This window comes from Bos indicus, chromosome 15 (assembly GCF_029378745.1).
Source record: "Bos indicus isolate NIAB-ARS_2022 breed Sahiwal x Tharparkar chromosome 15, NIAB-ARS_B.indTharparkar_mat_pri_1.0, whole genome shotgun sequence".
Taxonomy (NCBI): domain Eukaryota; kingdom Metazoa; phylum Chordata; class Mammalia; order Artiodactyla; family Bovidae; genus Bos; species Bos indicus.
Window position 1 is genome coordinate 83,006,063 of NC_091774.1, and position 16,328 is coordinate 83,022,390.

Here is a 16,328-nt window from a genome sequence, read left to right on the forward strand (position 1 = left end):
AGAGGGATGGTATGGGGAGGGGGGTTCAGGATGGAGAACATGTGTACACACGTGGCAGATGCATGTTGATGTATGCCAAAACCAATAAAATATTGTAAAGTAAAAAATAAAAATAATTTTTAAAAAAAGAAAAAGAAAGCTCAAGAGTCTTTCTTTGGTTTACAAGTATATTTCTCGGTGTGGTAATGCAATTTACCTTTTATTATGTTAAATCGTCACTTACTGTGTGCATCACAGTTCTCAACAATCCACTTACACCTCATTTACTCTCACCCAACCCTCTGGGCCTGTTTCTTTAATACACTTTCAGGAAGACTAGCCGTGGGGAAGCCGATTAACTTGTCCAAGGTCGGGCAGCTAGTGAGTGGCAGTGCTGTGAATTTGGACCAGGTCTTGTGAACTCTAAAATCCTTGCTACTGAGCTACAGTGCTATGGGAATGGAAAATAAACTATCATTTTAATTATATTACAGTGAAAGTGTCAGTTGCTCAGTGCTGTCCAACTCTTTTTAACCCCATGGACTGTAGCCCACCAAGCTCCTCTGTCCATTGAATTCTCCAGACACAAATACTGGAGTGGGTTGCCATTCCCTTCTCCAGGGGATCTTCCCAACCCAGGGATCAAACCCAGGCCTAAGTGAATTAATACTTAATACATGCTGCTTTTTTTTTTTTTTTGCCATGCCCTGTGGCATGCAGGATCTTAGTTCCCCAGCCAGGGATGAAACTCATGCCCCCTGAGAGAGGCATGGAGTCTTAAACCCTGGACCACCAGGGAAGTCCTCATGCAGCTCTTGACAAACACCATCTTTTCAAAACATGACATTGGGCATCAGGTAGTAAAAGAAATTACAGCCAACTCTCCATACAACAGCAAGTTCCCAATCCAAGATATTATTCAGTTAGCTGCATAGTCTTGTTTCTGTTAAAATTCTCCATTGAAGGGAAACATTACTTCCTAGTAGAAAGGATCTGAGCTCTGAGCAAGTTTGAAGCAGAGAGAGAAGACAGGCCGATAGTGGAAGACACAGCTTTGTAAAGGAGGAAGGCTTCCAAACCGGGAGTCGGGGTCACTGAGCACCATTACCCTGTGCCCCACGCTGCCATTGACAATCCTCACCCAGATGTTTGTGAAGAATGGGCGGCCACTGGTGACCATTTATTTCACTGGAGTCTGGGAAATCTGGCAGAGCTCACTGCCCCTTCCTGGTCTGGACACTTTCTAAGCTCTAGATTCCTAGGAAAGGCATTGAACACTTACATTCAACTGTCTTCTAAAGGAACATTCCTATGGGAGGACCTTCCCTCTCTAGACTTCTTTGGCTGTGCAGTCTCCTGGCCAGCCTTGATAAGAGAGACACTTCCACCGGGAGTTCTCTTAAATGCCGCCTCAGGATCCAAAGTGGAAAGAGGTTGGCTGATTGACCTGTCTGGGTAATTGTTCCCTGGTTCAATGGCAGTGGAGAACACGACAGAGTCCCCTGCTGATTCCACTTTCTCTTCATGGATGATTCAAGTTTAGGAAGCTTTTTTAGACCAATGAATCAATAGACTAGGAATGCATCTTATATCACCTTAATCTAAAACCCTTCTTTATGGATTCATTTCTTCAGTCTTTTCTGAATATTGTATTTTCAGAACATTATATGTATATAAATGTCTCACTCAATTTGTTATAATATGTATTTAAGTGATTTATAAACATTATCATAAACACAAGTACTGTATAATATTTCTCTTTACTATTTATTGAAATATAATTGATTTACAATGTTATGTTAGTTTCAGTTGTACAACATAATAATTTGCTCTTTTAAACACTGCAAAACGATCACCACTATAAGTCTAGTTACCACCTGTCACCATGCACAGTTATTGCAATGTTAATGCCTACATTCCTTTTGCTGCACATTACATATCATGACACTTATTTTATAGCTGAAAGTTTACACTTCTTAATCTCCCTCATCTATTTTGTTCATCCCCCTCCTATGGAAACCACCAACTTGTTCTCTGTATTATGAGTCATTTTTGTCTTCTTACATTTGTTCATTTGTTTTTTTTTTTTTTAGGTTTTATAAATAAGTGAAATTATATAGTATTTGTCTTCCCCTGACTTATTCCACTAAGTGTGATACCCTCTAGGTCCATTCAGGTTGTCGTGAAAGGAAAGGTTCATCTTTTTTGTGACTGAGTACTATTCCATTACATATATTTGCATATATATGTCACATTTTTTATCCATTATACTTCAGATATATCTAATATATCCAATGTTTGGGATATATCCAGTATATTCAATATATCCTGTATTTTGATGGACTCTTGGGTTGCTTCCATATCTTGGCTAGTGTAAATAATGCTGCCATGAACTTTGAGGTGCATGCAATATTTTGACTTAATCTTTTTGTTTTCTTCATAAAAATGCCCAGAAGTGAAACTGATAGATCTTTTGGTAGATCTGTTTTTAATATTTTGAGGAACCATCATACGTTTTCCATAGTGGATTTCACCAACTTATGTTCTCACCAACAGGGCAAGAAGGTTCCTTTTTCTCCACATCCTCGTCAACACTAGATATATGTTGCCTTTTTTATAAAAGCTATTCTGACAGGTGAGCTTACTCAAACTCATGTCCACTGACTCTTGGATTCCATCCAACCATCTCATTCTATGTCATCCCCTTCTCCTCCTGCCTTCAATCTTTCCCAGCATCAGGGTCTTTCCCAGTGAATCAGCACTTTGCATCAGGTGGCCAAAGTATTGGACTTTCAGCTTCAGCTTCAGCTTCAGTCCTTCCAAAGACTATTCAGGACTGATTTCCTCTAGGATTGACTAGAGGATCAAGTTAAGTTGATCAACCAAGGTCAAGTTGGTTGGATCTCCTTGCACTCCAAAGGACCCTCAAGAGTCTTTGACAACACCACAGTTCAAAAGCCTCAATTCTTCAGCACTCAGCTTTCTTTATGACCCAACTCTCACATCCATACATGACTACCAGAAAAACCATAGCCTTGACTAGATGGACCTTTGTTGGCAAAGTAATGTTTCGGCTTTTTAATATGCTGTCTAGGTTGGTCAGAGCTTTCCTTCCAAGGAGCAAGGATCTTTTAATTTCATGGCTGCTGTCACCATTTGCCGTGATTTTGGAGCCCCAAAAAATAAAGTCAGCCACTGTTTCCCCTTCTACTTGCCATGAAGTGATGGGACTGGATGCCATGATCTTCATTTTTTGAATATTGAATTTTAAGCCAGTTTTTTTTACTCTCCTCTTTCACTTCCAACAAGAGGCTCTTTAGTTCTTTGCTTTCTGCCATAAGGGTGGTGTCATCTATGTATCTGAGGTTATTGCTATTTCTCCCGGCAATCTTGATTCTAGCTTGTGCTTCATCCAGCCCAGCGTTTCGCATGATGTACTCTGCATATAAGTTAAATAAGCAGGGTGACAGTATACAGCTTTGACTTTCTCCTTTCCCAATTTGGAATCAATCTGTTATTCCATGTCCCGTTCAAACTGTTGCTTCTTGACCTGAATACACATTTCTCAAAATTCAGGTAAAGTGTTCTGGTATTCCCATCTCTTGAAAGATTTTCCAAAGTTTGTTGTGATCTACATAGTCAAAGGCTTTGGCATAATCAATAAAACAGAAGTAGATGTTTTTCTGGAACTCTCTTGCTTTTTCAATGACCCAGTGAATGTTGGAAATTCGATCTCTAGTTTCAATGCCTTTTCTAAATCCAGCTTGAACATATGGAAGTTCATGATTCATGTACTGTTGAAGCCTAGCTTGGAAAATGTTTTGTTTTGTTTTGTTTTTTAATTTATTTTTATTGAAGGATAGTAGTTTTACAGAATTTTGCTGTTTTCTGTCAAACCTCAACATGAATCAGCCATAGGCATACATATATTCCCTCCTTTTTGAAACTCTCTCCCATCTCCCTCTCCATCCCACCCCTGTAAATTGATACAGCCACTATGGAAGATGGTATGGATGTAGCTTAGAGAATTTTGAGCATTACTTTGCTAGTGTGTAAGATCAGTGCAATTGTGGGGTAGTTTGAGCATTCTGTGGCATTGCCTTTCTTTGAGATTGAAATGAAAATTGGTCTTTTCCAGTCCTGTGGCCACTGCTGAGTTTTCCAAATTTGCTGGCATATTGAGTGCAGCACTTTCACAGCATCATCTCCCAGGATTTGAAATAGCTCAACTGGAATTCCATCACCTCCACTAGCTTTGTTCCTAGTGATGCTTACTAAGGCCCACTTGACTTCATACTCCAGGATGTCTGGGTCTAGGTGAGTGATCACACCATCATGGTTATCTGGGTCATGAAGATCTTTTTTGCATAGTTCTGTGTATTCTTGCCACCTCTTCTTAATATGCTTAAAATGCTTCTATTAGATCCATACCATTTCTTTCCTTTACTGAGCCCATCTTTTCATGAAGTGTTCTCTTGGTATCTCTAATTTTCTTGATGAGATCTCTAGTCTTTCCTATTCTATTGTTTTCCTCTATTTCTTTGCATTGGTCAATGAGGAAGTCTTTCTTATCTCTCCTTGCTACTCTTTGGACCTTTGCATTCAAAAGAGTATATCTTTCTTTTTCTCTTTTGCCTTTTGCATCTCTTCTTTTCTCAGCTATTTGTAAGGCCTCCTCAGACAGCCATTTTGCCTTTTTCCATTTCTTTTCCTTGGAGATGGTCTTGCTCCCTGTCTCCTGTACAACGTCATGAACCTCTGTCCATAGTTCTTCAAGCACTCTGTCTATCAGATCTAATCCCTTGAATCTATTTCTCACTTCCACTCTACAATGATAAGGGATTTGATTTAGGTCATACCTGAATGGTCTAGTAGGTTTCCCTATGTTCTTGATTTTTAAATCTGAATTTTTTGATAAGGAGAAGAGTGGAGAAATAACTCCAGAAAGAATGAAGAGACAGAGCCAAAGTGAAAATAATGCCCAGTTGTGGATGTGACTGGTAATGGAAGTAAAGTCTAATGCTATAAAGAGCAATAATGCATAGGAACCTGGAATGTTAGGTCCATGAATCAAGGCAAATTGGAAATGGTCAAACAGGAGATGGCAAGAGTGAACATCGACATTTTAGGAGTCAGTGAACTAAGATGGACTGGAATGGGTGAATTTAACTCAGATGACCATTATATCTACTACTGTGGGCAGGAATCCCTCAGAAGAAATGGAGTAGCCATCATAGTCAACAATAGAGTCCAAAATGCAGTACTTGGATGCAATCTCAAAAATGACCGAATGATCTCTGTTCGTTTCCAAGGCAAACCATTCAATATCATGGCAATCCAAGTCTATGCCCCAACGAGTAACGACGAAGAAGCTGGAGTTGAACAGTTCTATGAAGATCTATGAGACCTTCTAGAACGAATACCCCAAAAAGGTGTTCTTTTCATCATAGCGGATTGGAATGCAAAAGTAGGAAGTCAGACCCCTCGAGTAACAGGCAAGTTTGGCCTTGGAGTACAAAATGAAGCAGGGCAAAGGCTAATAGAGTTTTGCCAAGAGAACGCACTGCTCATAGCAAACACCCTCTCCAATGACACAAGAGAAGACTCTACACGTGGACATCCCCAGAAATCAGATTGATTATATTCTTTGCAGCCAAAGATGGAGAAGCTCTATACACTCAACAAAAACAAGATCAGGAGCTGACTGTGGCTCAGATCATGAACTCCTTGAACGTTACAGGCAGGATTCAAAAATGTCACATCCTTTACAAGTACTATTATTTTGCATTTTTATCACATCGCATTGAAATTAGTTATTTTTACATCCTGTCCCCTACTAGAGAGTGAAATTCCTAGGGAAGTTGTTGCTGTTTAGTCACTCAGTCACGTCCAACTCTTTGTGACTGCACACCAGGCTTCATGAGATTCTCCATGAGATTCTCCAGGCAAGAATACTGGAGTGAATTGCCATTTCCTTCTCCAGGGAATCTTCCCAACCCAGGGATCGAAGCCGGGTCTCCTGCACTGGCAGGTGGATTCTTCTCCACTGAGGCCCCGGGGAAGCCCCATTGTGATTACTCATTGTCTCTCATCACTTAGCCCGTGAGTAAGCGTCCACTAAATGCTGGCTAAATGGAAGAATATGTGAATACCTGTTGGGCCTGCTGATTGAAGACTTATTCTAAGCTCATTTCTTGGTTCAGAATAGAACAGGACATTGTCACAGTCTTTTAGCCAGGTCTTGCTTCAAGATTTTTTTTTCTTCTCATTTTATTTTTATTTTCAAGAGTTTTGTTAAAGTATAGCTCACATGTCATAAATCCATCCATTTTAAGTGTGCGATAATTTTAGTAGACTGAAATCATCCCCACAATCCACTTTTAGAACATTTCCATCACTCAAGAAAAGCTCCCTTATGCACACTGGTGGCTCACTTGCATTCCCACTGTAATTTTGGATGGTGTGCTGCAGTCTCTAAGCATCAGTCCTTCGTCTATTATTTGGGATGATATGTGTCCTTGATCCCCCACAGAGAGACACAAGAGTCACAGCTGGGAGAACAAAGGAGAGTAACATATGCTTATGGAGTTCAGGGTTTTGTATTTTTCCCCCAAGTACCTGTGGTGACAGAGACAGCACCAGGGAAAACCTGAAACACCAGGCGCTGCTACAGACTGTGTACGGAGTCTTTAATTCTGCAGTTTTAGAGTGGAGCACATGCATTCTTCTTAATGGTTGCCTCTACCATTGTTTTCCATGACAATCAAGTCCCTTAGGCTCATTCTGGCTCCTAAGTTTATCAGTACCAATACTCATCCTTACAACAGCCATGCCTATTTCAAATAAATAATTTGTCTTCCTTCCAAGGATAAAGCTATTCACCTGCAATCTCATCAGTGTGTGGCTCCATCAGTAACTCACTTTCTGCTATTTACTTTCCACAGCTACCTGTCAAGTCTTGCTTCTCTCTGTTTATGAATATATCCACGTCATGGACTTCCTTTTTTACCTTTATCCATTCATTCTGGGTGGGACAGTCCTCTCTCCCAATGGTGAGATCAGACAGAATGATCTAAATAAGAGAGCACCTTTATTACTGCAGTCACAAGGCATGCACGTTCATGGAATGAGCCTTCGTGTTCCTGCTTTGCATGGTCTGGAGGCTTTTCTTCACTCAACTATGTATCAGAGGTTATTTTCATCAACTCCAAATATAAATCTCTCCGGTGAATTTACTAGAGATAGTCAGAAGATGCTCTTGGCAACTTTTGAATGGCTAAAAGGAATCTGAACGTCCTGTCTAAGCACAGTAGAGCAGCCAGCGGGTAGATAGTAAGCAAGACTTTAGGGGCTTGTTTTTCTAGCTCCACTCTACCCTTCTCAGGCACTTCTCTGCCCTTGATTCTTTTCAACTTAATTTAAAATAAATACAAGGGAAGCTAGAAGAACACAGAACAGTGCAATTTTAAAAAAGCACAAAATCCTGGCACCCAGAAGCAGCTGCTAATAATACCACTGACTCTCTAGGGGAGCTCAAAAATGATCTCCCATTATCCATTCCCTAAAGCTCTGTGGCAACTCTGCACCTCATTCACCAAGGAGAGGAGCTGGTCAGCGCTGCTGAGCTGGACCAAGTGCTTGTGAAGGCTCTCTCTGGGGAGTGCATGCCCAAGGTGCTAGGCTAAGCATAGAGTGTAAGGGTCTGAAACTCATACATTTCATTTATTGAAATATAGTTGATTTACAATGTTGTGTTAATTACTGCTGTACAGCAAAGCGATTCTGTTATACATGCTATGCTATGCTATGCTAAGCCGCTTCAGTCGTGTCTGACTCTGTGCGATCCCATAGACGGCAGCCCACCAGGCTCTGCCATCCCTGGGATTCTCCAGGCAAGAACACTGGAGTGGGTTGCCATTTCCTTCTCCAATGCATGAAAGAGAAAAGTGAAAGTGAAGTCGCTCAGTCGTGTCTGACTTTTAGCGACCCCATGGACTGCAGCCTACCAGGCTCCTCTGTCCATGGGATTTTCCAGGCAAGAGTACTCGAGTGGGGTGCCATTGCCTTCTCCATCTGTTATACATACGTATACATTTTTGAATATTCATTATGGTTTCTCATAGGATTTTGAATTTAGTTCTCTATTCTAAAGTGAGCTTCCCAGGTGATGCTAGTGGTAGAGAACCCACCTGCCAATGCAGGTAGACCTGAGATGTGGGTTCCATCTCTGGATCGAGAAGATCTCCTGGAGGAGGGCACAACAACCCACTCCAGTATTCTTGCCTGGAGAATCCTATGGGTGGAGGAGCCTGGCAGGCTGCAGTCCATAGTGTTACAGACAGTCAGACACAGCTGAAGCGGCTTAGCACGCACGCCTTGTGACCCCATGGACTGCAGCACTCCAGGCCTCCCTGTCCTTCACCATCTCACGGAGCTTGCTCAAACTCATGTCCATTGAGTTTGTGATGCCATCCAACCATCTCATCCTATGTCATCCCCTTCTCCTCCTGCCTTCAATCTTTTCCAGCATCAGGGTCTTTGCCAATGAGTCAGTTCTTCACATCAGGTGGCCAGAGTATTGGAGCTTCAACTTCAGCCTCAGTCCTTCCAATGGATATTCAGGACTGATCTCCTTTAGGATGGACTGGTTGGATCTCCTTGAAGTCCAGGGGACTCTCAAGAGTCTTCTCCAACACCACAGTTCAGAAACATCAATTCTTTGGCTCTCAGTCTTCTTTATGGTCCGACTCTCACATCCATACATGACTACTGGAAAAACCATAGCTTTGACTAGATGGACCTTTGTTGGCAAAGTAATGTCTCTTCTTTTTAATATTATGTGTAGGTTGGTCATAGCTTTTCTTCCAAGGAGTAGTCTAAATTCCATGGCTATAGTCACTGTCTGCAGTGATTTTGGAGTCCAAGAAAATAAAGTCTGTCACTATTTCCATTGCTTACCCATCTCTTTGCCATGAAGTGATGGGACAGGATGCCATGATCTTCATTTTTTGAATGTTGGGTTTTAAGCCAGCTTTTTCACTATCCTTTTTCACTTTCACCAAGAGGCTCTTTAGTTCTGTTTCATAGGCTCATCTGTGTCATATTTTAGATTCCACATATAAATGATATCATAAGATATTATTTCTGACTTACTTTGCTTAGTATGATAATCTCTGGTTGCATGCATATTTCTCTAAGTGGCATTGTTCTGTCATTTTTATGGCAGAGTACTATTCCATGGTGTATCTGCACCAGGTCTTCTTCATCTGGTCATCTGTTGATGGGCATTAGGTTGTTTCCATGTCGTGGCTATTGTGTATAGGGCTGCTATGCACATAGGAGTCCATGTATCTCTTTTAATTATAATTTTGTCTGGATATATGCCCAGGAGGGGGATTTCTGGATCATGTGGTAATTCTATTTTTAGTTTTCTGAGAAAATTCCATACTCTTTCCACAGTGGCTGCACAAACTTACACTCCCATCAACAATACAGGAGGGGGTCCCTTGTATCCACATCCTTCTCAGCATTTGTTATTTGTAGACTTTTTAATGATGGCCATTCTGACTGGTGGTACCTCACTGTAGTTTCAATTTGCCTTTCTCTCCGTTTTCAGTAAAGAATCCACCTGCAATGCAGGAGACCCGGTTCAATCCTTGGATCAGGAAGATCCCCTGGAGAAGAAAGTACTGGAACTTCAGCTTCAGCAGCAGTCCTTCCAGTGGATATTCAGTATGGATTTCCTTTAAGCAATCCTGATTTGATGTCCTTGCAGTCCACCAAGGGACTCTCAAGAGTCTTCTTTAGCACCACAGTTCAAAAGCATCAGTTCTTCAGTGTTGAGCTTTCTTTAAGCTCCAACTCTCAAATCAGTACATGATTACTGGAAAAACCATAGCTTTGACTATACAGACCTTTGTTGGCAAAATGATGTCTCTGCTTTTTAATATACTGTCTAGGTTTGTCATAGCTTTCCTTCCAAGGAGCAAGCATCTTTTACTTTCCCCTAGTACAAATTTACAAAAACTATCCTGGTTTCTAAGATCATCAAGACAAAAATGTTCATCTCATGTAGTTACAAAAACAGGGACAGAGTACTGCTTAGGAGTTCATCTGATTATTCAGCCTCTGTTGTGACTGATTAATCTCAGAACCTTTATCATTCTTGAGAAATTCCTACAGAGGGATTCTATCTCCCAAACACCTATGTCTTTCAGGTAATTTAAAGGTCAGAATAAAAGGTAGCCAGGTATTCTGTGTAAATAGGCTCCTCTTATTTAAGGACCTTATCACTCTTTCATGAAGATCATGTTTTTTGTAATTGAAGCAATTTGAAATTTTACATAATGAAACTTCTGTACTGGCTGTGACATTGATTTTAAGCAGGTATATTGGAGATCATAATTATATTGGAGATCATAATTATAAGTGTTAAGGATCCAACAGGGCAAAATATGTGGCATTTCAGGAGTTACTTTTCTTTCTCAACTCCAGTCTAGTCTCAACTCCAGTCCAGTCTTGGTCACTAGGCTAAAGCTGAGGAAGATCCGAATGGGATACTAATAGATGTTAGTGCTGGAAAAGACATTAGATCAAACCTATGTCTACCATCCTATATATCTAACTTGCCTTGACAAAACTGTATCCAATAACTGTAACTCAGGAATATGGAGTTTTCTAGGACTCAGGAATATGGAGGCCTGGAAGCAGAAACTTCAAAGCTGTAGTGCCTACAGGTGTCCAACACTTGCTTTTAGTTCTTACCACATGAATACTCCTGGGGATTTTGAATTTTCCCTTCTGAACATAAAAGGGAAAATGAACAGAATGCCTTTTACCAAGAATAGTCTCCTGAATTATATTTTTTATTTCTGGCCTAAAGATTATGAAAATCAGAATCCTACCAGAAGATAAACAAGAGTGCTTTCTGTCCCAGCCTCCATATTTGAGTATTTCTCTGTACCCTGTAGCAATTCCCACTAAGATTACAAGGGAAATAGACAAATCTAGACTTTTTCATGTACCAGAGTACATGTACCAGACTTTTCTCATGTATCAGCTTCTTATAGCTAATTTTACCAACCACTTTCCACTTGTTAATTACTGGAAAAACAACTTCCTAGTGGAGACTTGGTCTACTCAAAAAGCAAAAAACAACAAAAAAAGTAACATAAAGACATTGTTGGAGGTGCCAAAATCAGGCAGTAGACCATCTCACCAGCAAAAGGCCATTTTCTGATTCCCTTTTCCAGTTACACAGTGAAGAAGGAAGAACAGAGATAACTGTATAGCAATAACAGATTTAAAAATTGTCTAAATGTCTCTAACAAGCCAACTGACAAACCAAATCTTAAATATTACAGACATGTTGAGCATTCTTGTTGCAACAAATTTATTTTTGTGTGAAGTTAACAAATCGTTGATCTCTTGTTTATTTTTGCTTTGAACAAGTCCATAAGTGAAGTAATGAATTCATGATTTCCAGAGGTGAAAGAATAGGTTAAATGAGAGAACTAACAGAATGAGTTAGGAAATTCTTTTTTAAAAGAGCTCAGCACTAATAGTAATTCCTGTCCTGCCTAAAGTGAGATGCTATGGAGAGGCTTGCTGGTCTCCTGGCAACCTTGATCTACTTGGCCCACTCCACCATTGGTCCTTGAGGTAGTACATGCTAAAGGATGGAACATTGGATGGAAGAGTCACATCATCACAACTAGCTACAAAAATGCTTGTGAATTTCTTGACCTATTGATATATTGGGTCATCACTGATGAAGCACGGAGATAATGAACTTCCAGATACTTCTCATGTGTTGTCCTGTCCTTGCACCAGCCATGGGTTTATATCAGAAGATGAGAGTAATTATACCTCACTCTGAAGTTAGAAGAGTTGTGGATCAATGTTTTAGTTGACATTTCTCCTACAGCGTACAGCTGAAATACATTCCATAGTCAGTAACACCAGGAAAAGAGTTTCTTCTTCCATATGCTTAGGGCATCTTTGATTTCTTTGTTCCGCAAGCTATAGATCAATGGATTTAGCATGGGGATTATAACAGTGTACAAGACAGATGCCAGCTTGCTTTGGCTCAAGGAACCGCCAGAATTAGGATACATATAAACAAAGATACCCAAGCCAAAGAAGAGGGTCACTGCTGTCAGGTGAGAAGCACAAGTGTTGAAGGCTTTGGACCGGCCTTCAGCTGAAGTGATCTTCACAATGGTGGCAACAATGTAACCATAGGATATCATGATAACCAAGACAGACATGAGCCCAAAGATGACTGTGAGCACAGATGTCATGACTTGAAAGAACAAGGTGTCCGAGCAGGATAGGGTTAGCAGTTGGGGCAGGTCGCAGAAGAAATGGTTGATGATGTTTGGTCCACAGAAGTGGAGCTGAAGTAAGGCACACAACTGAATGAACGAGCCGAGGAATCCAGTTACACAAGATCCTGCCACCATCTGCACGCAGAGAGAGGGGCACATGGTGGCTGTGTAGAGCAGAGGACTGCAAATGGCGACGTAGCGATCATAAGCCATGGCCGCCAGCAGACTGCACTCAGTCAGGCCCAGGCTAGAGAACAAGAAGTACTGCATGATGCACCCCGTAAAGGAGATGAGTTTATGCTTCCTGAAGAAGTCTGAGAGCATTCTAGGAGCTATGATGGATATATAGCAAGTGTCCAGCAAGGACAGGTTACTGAGGAAGAAGTACATAGGCGTGTGCAAACGGGAGTCCATCCTGATGACGGCGATGAGTCCCAGGTTCCAAGACACTGTCACCAGGTAGATCCCTAGGAATATTGAAAAGAGGACAGCGGTGAGCTGTGGAAACTCAAAGAACCCCAAGAGGATAAACTCTGTGATTGTTGTACTGTTCCTTCCTCCAGCCATCGCCCTGGGGGGTCCTCAGATCTGTAGGAAAAGGATAAATCTTTAAGTCAATTGTTAGCCCAATGTCCATGGGAAGAAACTGCCTTCAACCCACACCGAACACAAAATTGAGGGAAATAGTGAACACCTTTAAAAGCAACAACGCTGGTTAACTTTGCCCCTAACTGATTGCTCTGTGTGCCAGAGTTCCCACATGTACAAGAGGGCAGCCCAGGGAGCTCAGGCTGGCGCTGTGATGGCCCAGCGGGGCGCGGTAGCAGATGGGTGGGGAGGCTCAGGAGGAAGGGATGTATGGACACAGACGGCTGAGACCCGCTGTGCAGCAGAAGCTAAAACCACATCGTAGAGCAGATATACTCCAATTAACTTTATTAAATTTAAAAAGAGGATATTACACTTTTCAATATTAACCCACCTACCTATCACAAAGACAAAAGAACGTATGCTAACATTTGGAAAGCCCTTCTTAGAAGATACTTGGGAAATTTTAGGATATTATTAATGAGATGATAACTCCTGTGTTTAGCTTAGTGACTAAAAACACGGTCTTAGATACTACATAGGTGTTCTGGAGTGTGACTCTGCCAACTGTGAGCTTTATGACTCCAAACAGATTGGTCTCCTTCTACTTAATTGATGTCATCGGAAAGTGAGAAAAATAATTACAATAGAACTTATCTCATAAGGTTTACTTGAAGTTAAATTAGGTCTGTTTATGTACAGTAACTGCCGTGGATAAAGTAGTGTACAAAGCAGAGTCAATACGTAATATGTTCTTAATATCATTTTGAAGTATCCGTTTGTTTGTGAGAAACTTTTTTCAATATTTATTTTTATTTATTTGGCTGCACCAGGTCCAAGTTGCAGTATGTGGGCTCTAGTCCCCTGACCAGGGGTCAAACCCAGGCCCCCTGTGTTGGGAGCGTGGAGTCTTAGCCACTGTACGGCCAATGAAGTCCCTGGGAGAAACTTTTAAAGTGCACATTTTAAAAGGTTGGTCACACAGATAAGACTCAGACTACAGTGTGGTTAATTTGAAATCAGTAGTAAAATTATAAGAAATAGCATAATTGGAAACTAATTACATATTTCTAAACTATTCGGGAGTCAAATAATAAATTGTAATAAAAAAGGCAGGGCAGGGATTGACATGCACAGGTTTCTTTCTAGTCTTTCTGCAGCTCAGTCTTCCCAGACTGAAAATAATTCCTCTAAAGCAGATCTTCAACCGTGGCTGTCCATTAAAACCATCTGGCACACTTCTAAAGCCCCATTGATCAAACTGATTAATTCAGCATCTCGGGGGCTGGAAGCCAAGTATCAGTATTTGCTAAAACTCTACAAACGATTTCAATGTGTAGTCACACTTCAGTGTGCATAAGAGAGTGAACTGTTGGGTTTTTTTCAAACTTTAAACTTTTTACTTTGCATTAAGATATAGTGGATTAACAATGTCATGGCACTTCCAGGTGATCAGCAAAGGGACTCAGCCATGCATATACGTGCATCCATTCTCCCCGAGCCCTCCCCCTATCCAGGATGGCACGTAACACTGAGCAGAGTTCCCTGAGCGGTACAGTAGGTCCTCGCTGGTTATCCATTTTAAATGGAAGACTGTAGCTCTATCTTAGAAAAGCAAAACCATAATCTACACCTATTTTTTGTAGCACCTCCAGTGGCTCAGATACTCAAGCGCACACATTCGTTGAAGGAATCCCACAGCTTTTGTAAGAACCTGATGCTTCCACATAATATGTTATCATTACGTCCATTGGTGCATAAATCTTCAAATGATGTAAAACCATGATGGATTTTCTTTAACATTGGAAAGCAATCACACTTGTGGGACAAATAAGGATTTTAAGAGGCTCTTTTATACACTGAAATAGCATCATTCCATTTTAAGGGGAAATTATATATGTGGGGAAAATGTCTATTACAGAATGAGAAGCAGAATTTGATTTTCTCTAAGATAACAGCTGGAGCTAAGGTGGGAAAAATACCCAGAGGGTTTCTGTGGGCAGCTACTACTTGTCCTTTTGACCTTTGCTAAACCAGCCTCGGGGACCAGGGGATTCAGAAATCGTGAGACTAGCATAGGCTCTTGGAATCTGAGGGTGTTTCTCTCAAGGAGGTTGATTTATGATGGGCCGTTCTGGTAGCTCAGAGGGTAAAGCGTCTGCCTTCCAGGCAGGAGACCTGGGTTTGATCCCTGGGTCAGGAAGATCTCCTGGAGAAGGAAATGGTGACCCCCTCTGGTGTTCTTGCCTGGAGAATCCCATGGACTGAGGAGCCTGGTGGGCCACGGTTGCAAAGAGTCAGACATGGGATGGGCCTGTTGTAACCTTTCTCAAGTTAGCAAAGAAAGTGTGTCCTGTCTTTAACAGCTATTTTCTCTTTATTTTTCCTTGCACGCAGGGAAGGAAAACAGAAGGAAGAAAGGGAGGACGGGAGGAAAGAAGGGCAGAGGAAGGGAGGGAAAGGCAGAGGAAGAAAGAGGAGAGAAGCCCATACTGAGAAAATTCAAAGAACAAACTGACCCACTTACACGCAGACTCACAATGAGGTATATTTAGCTCACTGATTCCTCATATTTGAGGTAGAGGGTATGTTGTACCCTTTAAGCCCTAGCTAGACTCTAAATGAAGTTAGAAACAAGAGCCTTCAGAGTGTGAAATAAATGTTGATTCTTATTGAAATAGGCAATGTCAAATGAGGTATGCTCATTTTAATTACAAGAAGAGTTCAGATATTGACAGACTTAGAAAATCAACTGTAACTTTTAGAATGGTAGTGTTTGTGTTAGTTGCTCATTTGTGTCTGACTGCAATCCCATGGTCTGTAGCCCACTGAGCTCCTCTGTCCATGGAATCCTCCAGGCAAGAATACTGGAGTGGGTTGTCATTCCCTTCTCCAGGGGATCTTCCCAACCCAGGGATTGAACCTGGGTCTCCTGTATTGCAGGCAGACTCTGTGCCTTCTGAGGCACAGTATCTTAAAATATCTACCTTTTTATCTCTGTCTTCATTAATGATAATGATTTTAAATACTTATTGAACACTTACTGTCCTAGTCATTCTCTTAAGACACATATTAACCCATTTAGTCCTCACTACAACTCTATTTTAACATGAGACACACAAAGTTAGGAATTTGCGCAGGGCCCCACTGCTAATAAGCAGCAGACTTGGAAACCCACTCAGGTAGGCTGGCTCCAGGGCTGGTAATTTAAAAATCATACTATCCTGCAAATTTTGTGTCTCCTTCCCTACAATTGTTCTACTAAATGCACTAAGTCAGAAAGACAGGGACAAATACCATGTGATATCACCTATGTATGGAATCTAAAATGTGATTCAAATGAATTCATTTATGAAACTGAAACAGAGTCATAGACATAGAAAACAATGTTCTGGTTACCAAAAGGGGGATGCGGGGGATAAATTAGTAGAT

At 41.2% G+C, this 16,328-nt stretch overlaps 1 protein-coding gene across 1 annotated transcript; it reads right to left on the bottom strand.

Moving 5' to 3' along the window:
* Positions 1 to 11,354: 11,354 nt before the first annotated feature.
* LOC109569234 (olfactory receptor 5AN6-like) lies at positions 11,355 to 14,803 on the bottom strand. Its single transcript, XM_019974553.2, has one exon. It carries the CDS (start codon positions 12,873 to 12,875, stop codon positions 11,931 to 11,933), a length of 945 nt encoding a protein of 314 aa, XP_019830112.2. The 5' UTR covers positions 12,876 to 14,803; the 3' UTR covers positions 11,355 to 11,930.
* Between the last annotated feature and the right edge of the window lie 1,525 nt (positions 14,804 to 16,328).